This window comes from Ahaetulla prasina, chromosome 3 (genome assembly GCF_028640845.1).
Source record: "Ahaetulla prasina isolate Xishuangbanna chromosome 3, ASM2864084v1, whole genome shotgun sequence".
NCBI lineage: Eukaryota > Metazoa > Chordata > Lepidosauria > Squamata > Colubridae > Ahaetulla > Ahaetulla prasina.
In genome coordinates, this window is record NC_080541.1 from 122,285,281 (window position 1) to 122,305,174 (window position 19,894).

Sequence of the window (19,894 nt, forward strand, 5' to 3'; positions counted from 1 at the left end):
GATTGTCAAATGTAAAAATTGTAGGAGGCAAAAAACCAAACCAAACCAAACCAAACCAAACCAGAGCAATGTGGCAGGGGACAACTTTAGTTACAGTTATAACTGCAGTTATGCTGTGGGAGGAAGAGGGGGAAAAATAGCATCCTAAATCCTGGAATATACATAAATCCAAACCAAGCAATCTAGACTTTCTCTCTCTTCCTCTTGGTTTTTCTAAATAAAAGATTCTCATAATTGTTGATGAATGAAGTTTTGTAAGTACCAGAGCAGTAATATGGTACTTATGTACTCAAATTGGAGATCATGCAAATCCTTATGGAAGCCCTTGGCATTTACACATTTCTCAATGGAAATTATAATCTGCTACTTCTCTTTTTTTTTTCTGTGCCAGGAGCTTCATGCACAGCTTCCTGTTTGTTTCTACCTAGAGATCCTGTGACATTGCCTGAAAATGTCACTGCTGATACCATGGACCACAGACTGAATCCTACTAAAGTCCAGGTAAAAAGAAGGGGAAGTGCTACAACTTTGAACGTGGAATATATTAGCTTTTAGTCTGCTTACCTAGAACTGTGGAAAGTGCTGACCTAAGGTCACAATTTCTTCAGTGATCTGATGTACATTTCCATCTTATAGTCCAGTTTCAGTAGAAAAGCTATGAGCGTGATGAGCGAGTATGACTAGGAGCAAAAAAAATACAGAAATGGAAGTTGATTTTGAAAAGAATTTAAAGATTTACAATGTGCAAAAGTCATCCTCCTCCTCCTCTGGCTATAGCTTGGATTTCTAATTAAAGGGGCGAACTTTTTCTCCATCCTCACTTAGAAGTTTAATATATTTCTTCTCACTTCTCTCCTTTTTTTGGGTTCTAACATTTAAATATTTAAAAAAAGAAGATTTCATTATGGCAAACAATGTGAACTGGAAAATTAAAGCTACAGTTTTCTCTAAGGAGAATGTAAATTATTGTTTGTCTTTTTAAGAAGTCCAATTTAGGCCTTGTGTTTGAAAATGACATCGCTGTAGCTGCAGAGGGTAGATTTGTCCTTAAAGTACAGGTAACAACCAGTAACGTCGTTGTCATTTCATTTATTATTTAATAAATAAATAAAATAAATATCCTGTTGTTCTGTTTTTGACTTGCAAGAGTAATGACATCTCAACAAACTAAGACCTATGCCATATAGATCAGGACCTGTGTTGTAACAGCTCTAGTGACAGAATTTTTTAATAGAATCTGAATGTGACAATGTCGTCATGGGGAAGTCAAAATGTTACAGCCCTCCCTGTGAGGGAGATCAGCAGTTTCTAAATGTGATAAATAAGTTTAATAAATAGAATGCTAACTCTTCTCGCAATATCGTTCTTTGAAGCCATTGCTTTTTATAACCCATGATAGTTATTATGGAACACGTATCCAACAAGACTCGCAGTGGGAAAAGGCAACAATGAAGCATTAATGGTTGGAAACAATTGGAATATAGTTTTAAGAACTTAATCATGATTTTTAAATAAGGAATGTAGACATATCAAACACCTTTCATGCTTAGTTGATGCTTGGGAAGTTACTCTGGTTGAGTCTTTGCCTGGCATTTTTTCTACCTCTTTCTGGGAAGAAGAAATGCATAGGTCCAGGGGGGTGGGGGGAGGAAAAAAATGGTCTGCAAACATCTGTGGATTATCTGTCTGCATTCTAAGTTATCATGATACACCCTGGTTTTGTTATCCTGAATATCTGACTCTGATGTTTAGCTTTTTTCTAGTTGCATTCTTATCCCTCTCAGTGGAATGGCTAAAATACCTCAGATGTTATCATTCTGTTGCTTCATCTAACTTGGGTTTGCCTAAAAATGAAATCGAAGAATATGGCTGGCATTTAAAAACATTTAAAATAAAACCAAATTGAGTTGTTATGGAGCTGAATTACTACCCAAGATTATCTTTCTCCTCATGGGAATTTTCAGGATTATCAAAGATTCATTCTTTTAGACACTGTTGTGTGTTGTATTATACAAATTCTGCAGTTGTGCTGCCGGTTATGTTCAAACAGGGGAAGAAGGTATCTATGTCCTTTAAGGTCTGTAATTCTGAAGTGGAATGCTCTTGAGTTGATTTTCTCCTATTGTTGGTTTTTTAAAAATGTTTTCCCTTCCAGCTGAAAACCCCTTGCTACATAAAAGTGTTCTCCTGGGAATAGGGAAACAGAAAAGAGAATAATATAGGGAGGAGGTTTTGTTATTGTGAAACTAAATTATTCCCATTGCCAGGAGCTGTCACTAAACATAATTCTTTTTGTTCATTTCTTGATCCTTCTGTATATTTTCAAATCATTTCTCTTCCTCGACTTGATGGTCGACTGGATGTTCTGTGAACTTTAATGGCATTGTTGAATCATTGTCTCCAAGAGGTATCTGCCATACAGATCAGGGTGAAGTAGGAAGAACAATGAAGTGGATTAGGGACCTAGGCTAGATTGATTGGGGTCAAGCAGACTGAAATTTGCCAACTGGAGTCATCAACTATAAACGTAGTAATCTAAATGTATTTATTCTTTATTCAAAGAAGCAAAAATAGTTATGTATGCGAGCCTACTTTTGTTCACTTCATTATATGGAAACAAGCTGGGTCATTTCAAGGGAACCCTGAAATAAATTGAATACAGTGAGAACGGGGTTTCTGTTCTCACTGTATTCAGAACATACATATAGAAATGTACGTTTGTCACATACATTTCTGAATGCTTCAGAAGTGTATGTGACAAAACAAGAAAAGATAATAGTCAAGAATGAATTAGTGTTGAGTGAAGGAGGATGAAATACAGAAGGGTATACAGATTGAAGGAAGCATGTTGAGAGGGATTGTTCATATAGAGCAAATGAATAGGGATTAAATTGAGGAGATGAGGAAGACTGAAAAAGTTATGGTTGGAAGGAGTTCATGAGATCCTCAGAAACAGATAATTGTTGATTCCAAAGAAGAAAAGACAATACAGAAGGTAAATGGAGATGGTAAAAGCAAGGATGCTTTTTAAGTATAGAAAAATATGGAAAGATATAGTGACTAGAGTAAACTAGTTTTAGCTATGTTTCTTTTTATTGTCTCAGGAATTTAACCTCCTTGGTTTAGAATTTCACGACATATTTATTATATATAGAGTAACCTTGATATTATAGCAGTGATGTAAATTAATGTAAATGCTTCTACAATACTTATCAAAAAGTATAAGCATGTTTTGAGGTTAGCTAAGAACAATATTATTTTCTTTGTTTTGTGGGGATTGATAGGTTTAAAAGTCAAATATTTTGACTAACATCTTTTAAAGATAATCATGCAAATACTGAATAAGGTTTACAAATCAAGATTTTTTTAGAAAAAGGATGATGCAAAACCTAAAATTATCTGGAATCAAAATTCTTTACCATATAGGAGATTGTGTATAGAATTTGTAATTCCATTCACACAAAATCTTTAGCATTGCATAGCATGTAGATCTTTGGTAAAATAAGATATATATCATAAATAATTTTTTTGAAAAAACGATAGATTGCTTGCTGTCGTCCTCTGACTAATGCAAAATTCTTTTTATGTCTCTTCAGAGTATCGTGTGTACTGGAAGACTGGAATGGTATCCTAACCCAAAATCTATTCATTGTATTATTTCTTGTGAGGTACGAAATATTCTGTCTGTTTCTCTCCACCCCACCTTCCTCTCTCTCTCTTTCTTTCTCTATCATATGCCAAAGGGACATTTAGGGAAAAATCCTTGTGCTTCTGTGCCCCCACTCTTTGTCTCTAATCATCTCTTTCAGATTTAATTTTATTTAGGTGTTTTGTATATAATGTACTTTACCACACTCAGAAGGATCTTTAATTTGCTGGGTCCTTTTCATTGCAACTCAATTGTAAATTGGGATTATTGTCACCATTTTGCAATGTTTGAGAATGTACCCTTTGTAATCAATATACTCTTTGTAATTAATACACATATAGAGAGAAGAGATACCTATTATGTATAGTTCAATTTAAGCAGTTCAGGAAGGATGTAGTCATTAGGAGGGGCTTTTCCGCTGTGAGGGATTCAGTTAGTCTAGGGGCTTCAGAGTGGTGGGTCACCGGCCATTTAATATGACCAACTCCAAGCCCTCAGTGATATTCACCAGATTGGACTCAAGGTTCACAGCTCAAAAGTGTTTAATCAAAACTTGATTAGCAGGCTTCTTAACAGTTTTTTTGAGACCTCAGTTGTAACTTCCAAAGAGTGAGGATTTTTTTTAACTGACCTGATTAAAGTCTGTCAACTGTCATTGGTAGCTTTATCCATTTTACTATTCAGGAGGGCTTTAGAGATTAAAGATTGTAGTGTAGAGCTCTTCAATATTCCTACAAAATGTAGAATGAGTTAATGAATGAATGCCTCAAATGTTGAACTACCCACTTTGAAGGGAGAACTGTCAAAGTCACAAAATGGTTGTTGAGGTTTTTTTTACATCCCTGAGTTTGACCTAACCATGTAGCAGAAATCTCTTCTGTGGTTTTCAAACAAATAATGCCTCTTCAGACTGAAAATCAATCAAATTTCTACTGTTCCTGTAATCCATATGGAAGAAGAAATCTGACCTCTGGTGTACAAGTAGTCCTCAACTTATGACTACATTGAGCCTAAAATTTCTGTTGCTAAGTAAATCTTGCCCCATTTTACTACCTTTCTTGCCACAGTTGTTAAGTGAATCACCACAACTGTTAAGATAGGAACACGGTTGTTAAGTGAATCTGGCTTCCCCATTGACCTTGCTTGTCAGTAGGTCACAAAACGTGATCACATGACCCTGGGACACTGCAACCGCCATAAATATAAGTCAATTGTAAAGCATCTGAATTTTGATCACATGACCATGGGGATGTTGTAATGGTTGTAAAACGGTCATGAGTCACTTTTTTCAGTGGTAGTGAACTTTGAAGAGTCACTAAATGAACTGTTGTAAGTCGAGGACTACCTGTAGTTCATTTCCTGCTGCAGTGATTTTTAATCTGCATAGGATTCTTAAATGTAAATGTTCAAATATGTAATCTCACAGTACAATTTGGTATAACCCATGCTATCATGTCTGGAAGTTCACCCTACTTTCATTTTGAAAATATAATCTATCTGCCTTTACTTGGGTCATTTCTGGATCAAAGTCTAATGCTGATTTTAATTGTTGAATGAAAAGCCTTCTTCCATGTTCTTTCATCATTTAGCATGTAAAGACTTCCTAGGACATGGGAGCATGAGAAGTGAAAGCAGTTAGCACCTTCTTTTCACAAAGTGTGAAGATATACTCTATGTGTATAATACTTGTTCCTAATTTCCCATCAATCTTGGGAAATACAGTTCTTTGAGAGAAACTATGGAAAGGATTAGTAATAGAGGTCTCCATATTTCACGAAACAACATCGAATTTTGAAAAATGCTTTGATAGTTAAATTGCTATAAATCAGATGCTGGTGTACAATGGAGACTTGCCCTTCATGTTGTGGTCCAGCAAGACCCTTTTCCTAGACTTAAAAACGGCAACTTTATGATGTAATTTGGATTAATTCTAACTCTAATTTCTTTGTCTGATGCCAGAGTAGCTAAACTTTGTTTTTCCCTTCTGGCCGTTCATCTTTCTTTCTGACTTTTTCAGACTCTCTGTGCCAGGAATTAAGTGTAACGAGGAGTGAAGCATTTGTAAATTCACAAGGAGGGTGCAAAAGGGGGGAAGCATTTGGAAAGTTCATCAGCAATAATGATGGTAGTGTAATAAACTTTGAATTACAGATGCTCCAGGTCACTTTAATCTTGTACTATCATGAGAAGAACAGATGGCTGTTTCATGCTTCTCTTGTTAGAACTGGCCTTTTCAAACAACAGCCAAGTGCGCTTTCTATTCCTTTTCTTTTCCTTGCTGAAAGCAGAATTTCTACAAAGCCATCTTTTTTTTTCTAATTTAATACTTTGGAATGGAGAGTTGTGTATCAAATATGAGCAAGAATTTCAAATATATGTGTTAATTTAAAACTTGCTTCAGTCCTTGTCCTTTTCTTCCTTGTTCCTCTCTAAAAGAAATCTAGGAACTGCTCCTACCTCCCTGAAAATTTTTGCCTGTGTTTCCTTTTCACTTGTAAAATGCTTCTTGTAGGCAGATTATTGGTAACACAGTGGTTAGAATGCAGTACTGCAGGCTACTTCTGCTGACTGCCAGCTGCCAGCAGTTCAGCAGTTCAAGTCTTACCAGGCTCAAGGCTGATTAAGCTTTCTATCCTTCCGAGGTCAGTAAAATGAGGACCCAGATTGTTGGGGGAATATGCTGACTCTGTAAACTGCTTAGAGAGAGCTGTAAAGCAGTATATGTCTAAGTGCTATTGCTATCAGGTGCAAAATAGAAAACACTACCACAAAAAGCAAAACCAGTTGGAATACAGTCAGCCACCAATTCCTGTTCCACTCAAGTATTTTAAATCAACACTAGAGTCATGTCACAGTAGGATTCAGAGGAGATATCAATGCTTTGTGATGTTACCTCAAGATATTACCAAATAGAGGGAGAAACAGACCATGGTTCTAATACTTATAGTTAGAATATAGAGGTTATATATAACATGTACTGTTTGGCCATCAAGCATAGAAACTTTTAGAAGTATATGGAAATGCATCTTTTATAAGCCTAGTGCAAATTAAATGAGGTAGAAAATAGGTTTATAAAGAATCCAAAATAGGAGAATTCATCTGTTTTTAAAATGATCCATCTGTACGTGCTGTTTCAATGTGTAGTGGTGAAGGAACACTAAGCCAATAGTAGCAAATGTGGGTTTGCTCCTTCAGTTCCGCAAAACAATCAGTCAGTTAACTGCAGTGGAAAAGAAAGCCAGTTTCTCTAACAGTTTCATCCTTGTTACAAAATTTTCTTATTTACATGTATGTTTGCAGAAAGTATGCAGGAGTTGAATATGCAGCAAGTCCTGAATATGGAAGCTAACTGAACATCCCCCCAAAATAAAGGGAGGTTATACAAGGTCCTTTAGAAGCATTTATTTTATTAAAATAACTGATGACTTTAAATCACAATTCAGGGATTTAGAATCACGTGTCCAAAGATTCAACAACTGAAGATATTAGCAGTAGAATTAGCCTCTTCCTTGACTGCCAAGTTTCAGAGTCTTCTCTAATTACTCTTGCCTTTGCCTTATGTGTCCAAACTGTCTTAGCTTCATTATGAGTGCTTCAAGATGTTTTATTTCATTTTGTATTATTTGTTATTGCAATTCAAGGTAGTCTCCAAAATAGTTTCCAGCATTACAAATGAAAGGAAATTCATTTTTTCTTGGCTCAGACTTTCTGCCGGTCCAGGTTTCACTGTATGTTACAATTGGAAAGAGCTGCCCTGACAGTATATACCTTTGTTATCTATATGACACCTATACATTTTAATGTTGTGTGTGCATTTATTATACATGCATACATACATACTTTTCAATAAATAGTAAGATTCAGAAGACACTAGTAACAAAAGCCTCAAGAACTAATATGAGCTTTAAGTTGAAATCTGCGGATTTGATTTGGTTTGATTGGGAATGTGTCCCAGCTAAAGCCAAATGAGTAGAAGTACATAATACTTTATCTTCAAGACCTAACGACTTTTTCAAAAGTTCTACGAATCCCTCTTTAAGAGTTAGAAACAAGTGTCTTAGCTGAACAACCATCCTAACCATCCCAAAATGTGAAAAAAAAAGAACTGATTCTTATCTTTTACTCTGTCCCAAAAATCAGGTAGACTAATTAGATGCTTGGGCTGAGGTCTCAGATATCATCTGAGTTACTCAGGTTCTCCTCAGAGTGATCAGTATGACCTCTTCTGAGATCCACAAACAACTTCTGCACAGCAAACAGCAAAATTATTGGGGGTGGAATGGAAGACTTAATTCTGATAAACCTTTGAAGACTGACACTGATTGGATCCAGTACTAACCTCCTTATTGAGTTCCATTAACTGCTCTCTTCAGATTCCTAAGGACTAAAGAGCTAGAAACAATTCAGCTAATATCTGTCCAAATAGCCTTCTAAATATTCTCAAGAAAAGTGTACACTAGTTGCTGACTGACTAACATGCTGATCCAGTCATAAATCCAATCCTAATAAGCCTGTTATTGATTTTATATGGTTGCTTACCCCAACCTCTACAAGAAGTTCAATAGGTAAAATTGCTTAGTGGAGTTTTTTTACTTCATCAGATTGGATCAATCCATCCAATGTTTGAATGTCTTATTGTTATTGAAAACTGCTTAGGATGTTGAACCAGATAGATTTCTTACGCTTATTCAGTTAATTATATTGGGCATTTGCCAAATTAAAGGGAAAATAAAATAGACTAAATCTGTATCAATTTGAAAACTACATGGCATTACTGAAATGCATGTAAGGATTTTTAGATACAGCTTATTACCCGAATAATAATTTTAAGGTTGTAGTAATAAGAGCATAAAAATGTTGTGGTTCATTTAATCCCTTCATATTGGAAATTAACCTTGCCTTCCAAATAAGTCCATAAAAGTTATAGTTTTCTTGTTTACAAACATTATATAAATCATTTGTGGGGCATTAAAAACCTGGAAAAGAAATAGGGTTTCATTTATATTTTTTTCAAAAACGCTGTTTTGTTGGCATTGATGTGTGGGAGTGGCTATTTATTTATTTGGACTTTAATTGGGAAACAAAGAAAATGTTTTGTAGGTTTTGATGGAAATTTCTTACGCTTGTCAGGGGATGGAAATCAAACTATGGAAGTCTGGGAATGATTTTTTGCTTGAACAACAATTCAGGATCCTCCTTTCATCTCGTTTATTCTGTAAACCTGAATCAAAACTCTGTAACTGAAAGAAAATGTGTTGTAGTTCCTAGGTCAGAGAAAAGAAACAACTGGGTAAAAGGTTACTGTTTGTTGAAAGTAATTTGCAATACCTGCTTGTTTGCACTGAGAAACAAATTCTCATATACTGCAGCAAAATTTATCATGTTATTGCTTGAGACCATTTGCTTGTGCATTTGATGAAAACAGGTAGTCTTTGACTTGCAACAGTTCATTTAGTGCCTATTCAAATTTACAACGGCACTGAAGAAAGTAACATGACTTTTTCACACTTACAACTATTGCATCCCCATGGTCACGTGATTGAAATTGAGACATTTGTCAACTGACTCATATTTATGACAGCTGCAGTGTCCCAGGGTCATGTGACCCCTTTTGCAACCTTCTGACAAGTAAAGTCAATGGGGAAGCCAGATTCACTTCACAACCATGTTACTAACTTAACAAGTGCAACAATTCACTTAACAACTGTGGCAAGAAATGTCATAAAATGGAGCAAAACTCACTTAACAAATGTCTCAATTAGCCACAAAAATTTTGGGCTCAATTGTGATTGTAAATCAAGGACTACCTAAATAAAAAAAAGGGAAAAGTAATTCAGAAACATGAGACAGCTGTAGTAAAGCATTACTGCTTTGTAAAACGCTAGGGGATGTGGTGGCTTAGGGGCTAGGACATTGAGCTTGTCGATTGAAAGGTTGGCAGTTCAGCGGTTCGAATCCCTAGTGCTGCCGTATAACGGGGTGAGCTCCTGTTACTTGTCCCAGCTTCTGCCAACCTAGCAGTTTTGAAAGCATGTAAAAATGCAAGTAGAAAAAATAGGGTCCACCTTTGGTGGGAAGGTAACAGCGTTCCGTGCGCCTTTGGCGTTGAGTCATGCCGGCCACATGACCATGGAGACGTCTTCGGACAGCGCTGGCTCTTCGGCTTTGAAACAGAGATGAGCACTGCCCCCTAGAGTCGGCAACGACTAGCATGTATGTGCGAGGGGAACCTTTACCTTACCTTTAAAATGCTAACAATTATTCTCCTGGAATGTTTTGCTCTGTCTTTTCCATATGTTGTTCATCTAGAACCCAGAGTTCCAAAATCAAAATAACAGAATCATTTAACGTATGCTGTATATTAGCCCTTAGAGTGGCTATTTTATTATAGCATTCCAATTATATCAGTTATAATTTAGAGTCCATTCTGGCTTATTTCAGGTTAAGTGATGGAAAATCTAACTGAAATTCCAAGCATGCCAGAATGCAAAGGACCTGAATTCTGGTTCCTTACCATTCCAAGTGTTCCGCCCTCCATATAATTTATATTACTTAGCAGTAGTTAAGAGCCTATGATTTTCAACATATTTTATATCCCACTTTATTGTTTCTGTCCTTTAATTTTTCCTCTCATTATTTTTAATTTCCATTTTCCCGCTCATTAACATTTTAAATATGAATATCATGGTTGCTGGACATAAACTGTTTCAAATCCTACCCTCAAAATGATGCTAGAACAACTAGACACAAGAATGCCATCACTCTGCTAAACAAATAATTCCCTCAACACTGTCAAACTATTACTAAATCTGCACTATTAATTTTCTCATTGTTCCCATCACCCATCTCTTTCCACTTATGACTGCATGATTGTAACTTTGTTGCTTGTATCCTTATGATTTATATTGATATTGATTGGTTCCTGATTGCTTATTTGTACCCTATGACTAAGTGTTGTACCTTAAAATTATTGATGATCTTTTCTTTTCTGTACACTAGAACTTATGCACCAAGACAAATTCCTTGTGTGTCCAATCACACTTGGCCAATAAAAAATTCTATTCTATTCTATCCTATCCTATCCTATCCTATCCTATCCTATCCTATCCTATCCTATCCTATCCTATCCTATCCTATTCTATTCTCTCTGTTGCTCTTCATTCACTGAATGCTTCTTTTCTCTGTCTTTATAGCCTTTCCATGCCGATGGCTGGTGTGATACCATCAACAACCGAGCCTATTGTCAGTATGATGGTGGTGACTGTTGTTCTTCCACAGTCTCCTCAAAAAAGGTAACTGATATGTTAGTTATCCATTACAGAAAAAGGAATATACCGTATACATTTGCAGATCAGCCAAGAATTTTAAATGAGAAAAAGTATCCAAAAAATCAAGTTCAGTTTATCCACAAAATACATAACACACACACACACACACACACACACACACACATTTACCTGCATTTCCCATATATACACATGGACAAGCTCATCCACGTGTTAAATTTTTAACCAAAATACCATGAAAAATGTGGATAGGCTTATCCATGGGTGATGCATTTTTTCATGGCATTTTAGTTAAAAATTCAGTCTATTATTTATTTACTTTTTAATTAGATTTTTATCCTGCTTTTATTATTTTGCAATTAACTCAAAATGATGAACATACTTAATACCCCTTCCTCCTATTTTCCCACAACAACTCTGTGAGATGAACTGAGCTGAGAGAGTGTGACTGACCCAAAGTCACCCAAGCGGCTTTCATGCCTAAGGCAGAACTAGAACTCCCAGTCTCCTGGTTTCTAGGTCAGCACCTTCACCACTACAACAAACTAGCTCGCTTATCCATGGATGGACTTATTCACAAGTACATATGATAAATTAAATTTATAGGTAGTGTCTTGCCCCGAAAGTCTATGTAAAAATTATATGTTGAACTGCTTGGCCTGGTGCACAAAATTAACTGAAGTTACATAGGAGTTGAATGAATGAAAAAGAAGCTGAATGTTTTTGTTAGTTGGATTGTTTTTTTTTTAAACAGCCATGACAAGTTTCTTTCCTTATAAATGATACATTTTATGTGGCACAATTGTACCAGAAAAAGGGCATTTGTGTTATTTGTCAAAGAAATCCTCTCAAACTCTCAAGGTTGCTGAAGTGATGGTCCCAAAGAAGTTGATGCTGGTGTAGAAAGTATAAACAGAATTCACAGGGTGTCTTTTACAAGTCATAGAACACATACAGAAAGAAACTATTGACTATTGAAGCACACAAAGAGACCAGCTCACAAAAGTGTCTCTGGTTTTCCCTTAATTACTCCTTGTGATAATAGATCTCTTTTCAGTGCAGCTCTTTCAAATACTGCTTTGAATGAGCTCCCATTTCATATAAGGCTGTGGATGAAGATGAGTGGAATGCCAGGTATATACAGATTATCTTTTCTAAGAATATTTATCATTGTGTACAGGTAAAACTGGTATGTTTTGTCCAACAAGAAGTGCTCCATGAAGTGTGTTAACAGATTTCATAAGTGCTAGCAGAACGGAAGGTCTGTGCATACTTCATTACATTTAAAAACCCACCAAATCAAGATGACTCAAAGTGGTGCACGGAATAAAACTCATATAGCAAAAAGAGAAATACCAATGCCCTGAGGAAATATGCAAAAAAGAAAATTTCAACCACTTATCATCAAACAGGATCAGAAATTGGCATGGCTTCTGGCTTGTTTCAAAATCCATATTTTGAAAGCTTTTCTAAAAGAGAGAAGAGTTGAGGGAATTACTTTGCCCTTGCACATGGCATTTGGTGATCACTAAAGCAACTCTTTTGTCATAATACAGTTCTTAAGTCCAATTCAACTGTTTCTTAGTTTGTGTGGAAGTCTGGAAAAGAAAGTTGCTTTAGTGGATAACAGAGAACTATCATGCTATTTAGCAAATATTATCTGTTAGGTTATCGAATTGAGCAGAACCTATAAGCAGCTCAGAATTTCGTTCCTGCCCTTGTTGAATAATGAAATGAAACTATCTTAAGTCAGCATTGGGGGTGATGGAAACCAATTCGGTTTTATTCTGGTTTGGTTCTGCCAGAACTTTTTATTTTGCTTTTAGATTCCTGGTCTCTATGATTTATTGGGCATCGTCTTGGAAAATTTAGAGAATAAATAGCTGATAAACTACCGATCTATATGACTGAAGGATAGAAGAGATGCTTCCTTGAGTTAAGCCTCTATTCCCTAAACACCACTGTTCTTCCAATCCTTTAGGTTGTTCTGTTTCCCAATGGCTGTGATCAGGATGAGTGCACCTGCCGGGATCCAGCAGCAGAAGAAAATCAGTAGCCCGCTGCAACAGCCACCAGGACATGTTGTGCTGCCAAGGCTCAAATTGGAGGAAATTACAAAGGCTTGAGGGAAAGCATGAATAGGAGACAGCAAAGGCTGAAGAAAAGGGTTCAAGGGAAGTCAGGTCATAAAGGTCCTGCACTTGATGTGTAAGTGCATAAAGGAGAAATGAAATTTTGAAGAAAGAGGTGGAGAAGAGAGTGAGAAAATGAAACACCCTTACCATATTTGGTCAACTTCTTTTCCATCAGAATTGAACTACGGTATTGTCTTGTCAGGTCTGCTGGCAAACTGGATCTGAACCAAGCCTCAAGGCTACCTTCCATGCCACGTCAATGGCTTGCCACCTAAACTGTGTCTTTGCTCTGACATTTTATTGATGTGCGCCTCTCTAGAGCTTGATTTAGCAAAGCGGTGAGGGAAATGTGATCTGTCTGCAAATATTTAAACATAATTTTATTACAAATCTATATAATATTTTTACTTGCTGTATAGTAAACTAAATCATGCTGCTGTGAAATACACTACATTAGAAATGTGGGATCATGTAATGAACATTCCCAGAAATCCAGCAGAATTCCAATGGGGCCCTTATAAATATCTAAATGAAGCAGTAATTGCTTCCCCCCCCCCAAATTATGTCACATTCAGCTGCAGAATTAAAATCGTGTATGAGAATGCTCCATCAATCATATCTGCCTGCACTTCTACCACGAAGAAGCCATGCTTGGTTTTTTTACTGGGCATATATAAATACCCATTCCTCTATTTCCCAAGCAGCATTACAAGTAGTAACCTAAAGAAATGAAAGGCATATGATACAAGAAAAAAGAACCCATAAAGCTTAATGTATTTTAAAACCACACCAGTTACTATACTTCTTCATCCATTTCTACCCTTCCAAATCACTCGTACTTCTTCTGTGTCATACACTGCTCTATTCTGCTGAACTTCTTCTGGGATGCCTCTTCTGTCATTCTGAACTCTCACTTCCTTAATAACGACGAAGGCAGAAGCATCCTATTAAACAAAACCATTTTTGCATTTGACAAAGATTTATTCCACACAACAGACCAAATACTTGCCATTAGATTTTCATCTATTTTCCATTCTTTAGTAAACATTGTAAGGGGATACATAAACTCATTTACTTTTTCTAGTTTTAATATTTATGTATGAATAACAAACATGCCCTAAACACAGCTTCCTTGACCTTTGATGCATCAGTTTTAAAATCTGTACTGTTAACACTGTCAGCCTACCCACCTAACATTTGCTGCAACACTTTCAAACATGTTGCCAACCAATACACTTCAAGGATTCCTTATACAGTACAGTTATCCATAAATATAGTAAAAGAAGAATGAGTCACCAGCCCATGTTTATTCTGACACATACTTTTCTTTCATGACTCCTCTTACCACATTCACCAATCAATTTTCAACTCTATACTTTCAAATCATCCATGTTTTAAATGTATTCACTTCATTACATACTTTCTCTAAATCAGTGTATAACATATTTCTTTTTTGGTGTTTCTGTTTCATATTTATGCATTTCTTAGTGACCTGATAAAAACTGGTTGCTCACTGCTTGCCTGGCATAAAGCTGGATTGCTTGTTGTTGTGTCTCCTAGCCTTTCAATTAGAATTCTCCAAAACATTTCCCCAAATACACTTAACAAATCCCACCATAAATGTTTTACTCAGTCTTGCTATTCTTTCCTTGAAGGAGAGTAGTAATAACAACATACATCCATTTATCGAACTCAGATGCAGCCTTCCCATTAAATGATCCAGCGATTCTGCAGGCAAACTAAACCTGTGTTTTAAGATTTAGGCCACCTATACTTGCAATTTTACCATTTCCCAACAGTAAGTATTTATGATAGCCTTTTTAATCATTTTTCCTCTTTGAACACTACTATTTATATTTCAAGATATATGTGATCTCATTAAGAATTTTGATTATCATAATTTCTAATACCAACTAAAATACAGAAAATGAATAGAAATAAGTAAAAAGTGCAAAAAAGAAAAAGGTAATAAAGAATATAATAAAGAGAAAATAAATATATAAAGAAATGTCTTCCAACCTTCATCACAAGTATAAAGAAATGTAATGACCCTTAATCCACTCTAAGCCTATCAACATTTATCTCTTCATCCTATATACCACCTGTATCTTATCTATAACCAAATCCATAAAACACCATCATTTCAATCCTCATGTCAACACTAAGTGTATAAAGTGTTACTAGAGGTAATAACATATCTTGTGTTAACCTGGTTCTTGAATCTTATATTCCTTCCTTTTACTTCAAACAATTCTAATTTTTAGTTCATAGAAATATTGTTGGAGTTGATTTCTCTTCATTTATTCTTTGTTTAAGGTTTTAACAAGCCTGTTTTGTAAGTCAAGTAGGAAAACAAAATCTACTCACTCCAAGTCACTCTCTTGGTTTGTCATTTGTATTTCCCTTTTAAATTTTAAAACCTCAACCAGTGTGTTTTGTAGATCCAGTGAAACATACTTTTCTAGATCATTCTCTTGACGTCTCAGTTGTAAATCTACTTCAGATGCCATCTCTATTGAGTCAGATAAACTTTGTTCTTCATCTGTCATTTCTTCAGTAACATATTTTGGACATAATATATCCATGAAAGTAGCCATCATTAGTGATATGGTTGATATTGTGGCTACCATTTTCTGATTCCATTCTTCAAAAGGCTCCTTCAATATTTTATTATTGTTACAACATGTTGCAACATTTTACAGGCTTGTAAATCTTTCCTCTACCCAAAATCTTTAGTCCCCTCTAGTGTCCAGTTTTTGAAATCATGAAATTGTTTTTCTTTCTTTTGCCTTCTAATAAAAGAGTCTATTTCCCATTAACTGTGTATTCATTATAATTAATTCCAAAATCTTATTGCAAATGTTTCAACAGTCCAATTTTATCTAGCCCATTAGCCAAATTATTCCTTTTGTTTTCTCCATATGCACATTATACAGTATCTTTCTTCTGTAATTTTGCAGCAGTCATTATTTTATGTGATTTTTGTTTGCCTTTGTGACTTCTTAATTTCATTTAGCATTCTTCTGCATAATTCCATTAGCAGAATTCCACATACTTTTGTAGCCCTGTGTAATGTAATTCTTTTCTCTTGGTTCCAATCAGCTTCTACATCTTATTTTAGGTCTTTTTGTGGTTATTCTGTTTGAAGAGTAAACTACCTTTCACACAGAACTTGTACTTCCTCTTTTTGCAGGTCAGAAAAGGAAAGGATAGTGTTGTTAACTAAAAACCTTTTAGCCAATTTTGTACATTGATGTAGAAAGATTGTATGCCTTCAGGGAATAATAGCCTGAAGAGATGCAATTCAGGGAAAGTATTACTGCTTGATTTTGCTCATTGTATATATGGCCTCATCATGGGTATTCAAAGTATGCTTCCACATTTTTTAAATATAAGCCTATAAAGGAAACTTTACATCAATATATATAAACCGCAAAGCAATTCTTAACCATTAGTGACTAACCAACTTTCTCAATCCGTGTTTTATCTATTTAAATCCAGAAAGACAACTTTATGAAAACTTTCTGAATGGTCACTACTGATAGGCTTTTCCTCATCGCTAGACATATTTGATCAGACACTGTCTAGCACATTTAGTATTTACTTCGTGATGCAGAATTACAATAGAGTAGTTCTTGCAGGTGTTTTTTTTTAAAGAGGTTTTGAATTATAGTATAAAAATGTCAACCTGGTATAAAATCTATAACAAAATTTATCATGCATCCCTTGAGTCTGACACCTTAATTGCCTCATTTTAGTCTTCATCTGGGAATGATGACATTTGTACGGATAATGGGGTAATTTCATCTCTTTCTGGCCCATCTACAATTTTTTAAAGAAGTTTGAATGCTAAATTAACCCAAGTGTGACACTTTAAAAGCCCACAGAAATACGATTTGGTTAACATGGCTTACTGGGCTGAAGGACTTGAACATTCTGAGATGTTCACCATATGGAAAGTTCTGTGTGACCTGCAACCATCTATCTGGGTTCACAAGGAATTGCTATGGCTCTGCAACGGTTGCCTTCTCCAAGCAAAGTACAGTTGGGAACTCTAGCAGAGAGAGAAAGTGCTTGAAGTTACCTACTTCTGTAGTCAGTGATAATTTTCTTAAAATATCAAATTATGTCTTCTCGTATTTGACCCAGAGATTTATAATCTGCATCTAAGTAGAAACAGATGTTTGAAATATGATTGCATTGTTAGGTAATCTGGAATAAGTTCTACTGCCTGGATTTGTGTTCACTAATATGTATTTAAATCAAAGTGTATATGAAGGGGAAATTATTTAAGGGCAGAGAAGCATTGATATCTAACCCAGAGAAATCCATAGACCTTCTAGAATTATGCAAGCATGTCACTGTTTGTAGTTTATGCACCAGGCGTCGGCCACCACAGCACACAATTTTAATTGGGGAAGTTCCAACCACCCTCTACAAATCAGAATTTTATTTCCCTTTTTTAAAATAAGTTTTTCAGATAAAAAAAATGTAAAGAGCTGTATCTTTATTTATTGGTTATTATGGATGAAGCATATATACAGTATTTAGGAACTCATGTATTATATTGGTACTCTCTCCAGAGGGTGAAATGAGATTGAATGGGATGGTGATTTCCACAGCAGCACAATCCCTTTTTGTTTGTGTTTCATTTGAAACGATGTTATGAGAAACAAGATTCCCTTTATTACAAGCACCATGGAGATAAAGACATTGTTGGGGGGAGGGAATCCAGAGGAAGGCTTAATCTCCTCTCCCCTATTAATGCTGCTTACCAGGTCATTCTAGAGCAGGGATGTCAAACTCGATTTCATTGAGGGCCACATCAGGGTTGTGTTTAACCTCGGGGGGCCAGGGGGGGCATGGCCAGCTCGACGTCACTCATGTCGTGTGTGACCCAAGGGCTCTGCCAGCGAAAACAGGCTCCCGAGCTACATTTTCAGCTGCGACAGCCTCTTGCAACCCTCCGCCAATGAAAACAGAGCTCAGGAGGTCCCAAGCTCCATTTTCACTAGCAGAGGCACTGTGGCCCGGTCCCCCTCTGTTTCCAGGGTGGCCCCACGGGCCAGATTTAAACATCCCATGGGCTTTGAGTTTGACACCCCTGTACTGGAGTATGCAGTGGTCACCCAAAGTGGTTTTTTTAGGAAACACTGGGGGCTCCTCAGTAAGGAACAAGTGCAAAGTTCATCTTGATGCCTGCTAAGCATTACTCTAGTTTAACCCATAGTGGTAGAGATGCTTTAAGGATTGGTCATAAGAAATTGGTCATTTTCTGGTATTTGAGGCAAGATGTATTCTGTACTCCCAACTGCTGTGTCTTTGACACTTCAGTGACGTCTTATGATACTGCCTGAGTTTCTGAAGTTCAACTCCAACTCTATCAAATGTTACAGATGTCACAGATTGGCCGCCTTTCACCCACTGACTGGATGGTTTTTCTTATTGCTTAAAATAGCATTAAACTAATTAATTATCTCAAATTAGGCGCTGAAGACTTAGTTGTATTTCTGAAAATAGAGCATTGAGTACAAAGATTTATTACATTCCTGCACTAGAGCTGATTGAAAATATCAATTAAGGAAAGGTCATTTTAGTGAATTGCTCATTTTTACAGTATGAGAATACAGGATTGCCTTTAGCAACATAGCACATCACGTCCCCTTTTAGAAGGACAGCTTTATTCACAGTCAAGGCTGCTGCTATTTTTTGTTTTTGTTTTGTATTTGATGATTATTTTTTATAAAAATCTATAAAATTAAATAATCTACTGATCCATCTGTGTCTTACTCCATCTTGTTACCTTTGATGTGAAATGAACAGCATTTCCAAGAAAAAAAATCCATATCAGCACGCGTTCTCTAGGACAGTAGTTTGGCAAAAAGAATGTATACATATCAATATGTTGTCCCTGAAATTAAATATAAGCCTGCTGTGCTGGAGACTTGCCTTTGCTAGTGAAAGAAATAATTCAATGGCTGACTTACACTTCAGTCCTTGGAATTAACATATGGAAGTTCTTGGAGATCCAACATATGAAGTTTCACACGGGCAGAAAAATTTGTTCCCAAGAGGCACCAAGGAAGAAAAGCCCAAAATAATGTTGAGGAGAGAACTGCCTTAAATAGTTCCCCCCAAAATGAAATGTTCATTTACTGTACAACGATCATACTGGTGTCATGCCTCATCTCGCACACACACACACACACACACACACGTACACTATTATACAGGTTATAATATATATTTTCTGTTTTTGACTTTAATATTTAATAGCAAAGAGTTTTGCTGGAAATGGTGCAGTATGAAATGGCTGTCAGAGACTTGAGGCCCAATGTTACACTTGCTATCAAGAGGTGCTATTTTCCTTATTTGGCTCACTGGGGGAACACAGGACTTAGCCAGAATCCTTCTCTAGTCATGTTTTTACAATTGGCCTTGTGAAGTAATGGGTATATCTTTTTAAAGTGAACACTTATCCTACAATGTACTATACCAGGGGTCTGCAAACTTGGCTCTTTTAAGACTTGTGGACTTCAACTCAAGCAAAGCTGTCTGAGGAACTCTGGGAGTTGAAGTCCACAAGTCTTAAAAAAGCCAAGTTTGCAGACCCTTGTACTATACCATTAATTTATAGTGGATAATCTGCCCTATGTGTTACGTTGTAGCAGCTGGAGATGGTAGGTGCAAATTGCAGCATGGACTTGCACAGCATGCCCTCCTGCCCCCCCGCAACTTGGAGATCTACCAATATCTTGGACTAATACCACTCTAAAGCCTTAGTAGAATACTGCATCCAGTTTTGGTCACCACACTGTAAAAAA

The 19,894-nt window shown here is 36.2% G+C and overlaps 1 protein-coding gene across 1 annotated transcript in view; it reads left to right on the forward strand.

Annotated features, from left to right (window-relative positions):
• PAPPA2 (pappalysin 2) overlaps positions 1 to 18,818 on the forward strand; it is a 158,444-nt gene extending 139,626 nt beyond the window's left edge. The window contains exons 19-22 of the mRNA XM_058177494.1: positions 392 to 501; positions 3,597 to 3,668; positions 10,843 to 10,941; positions 12,917 to 18,818. Coding sequence (XP_058033477.1) covers positions 392 to 501; positions 3,597 to 3,668; positions 10,843 to 10,941; positions 12,917 to 12,991 — 356 coding nt within the window. The 3' untranslated portion in view covers positions 12,992 to 18,818. The remainder of the gene's footprint in view (positions 1 to 391; positions 502 to 3,596; positions 3,669 to 10,842; positions 10,942 to 12,916) is intronic.
• The last annotated feature ends 1,076 nt before the right edge of the window (positions 18,819 to 19,894 follow it).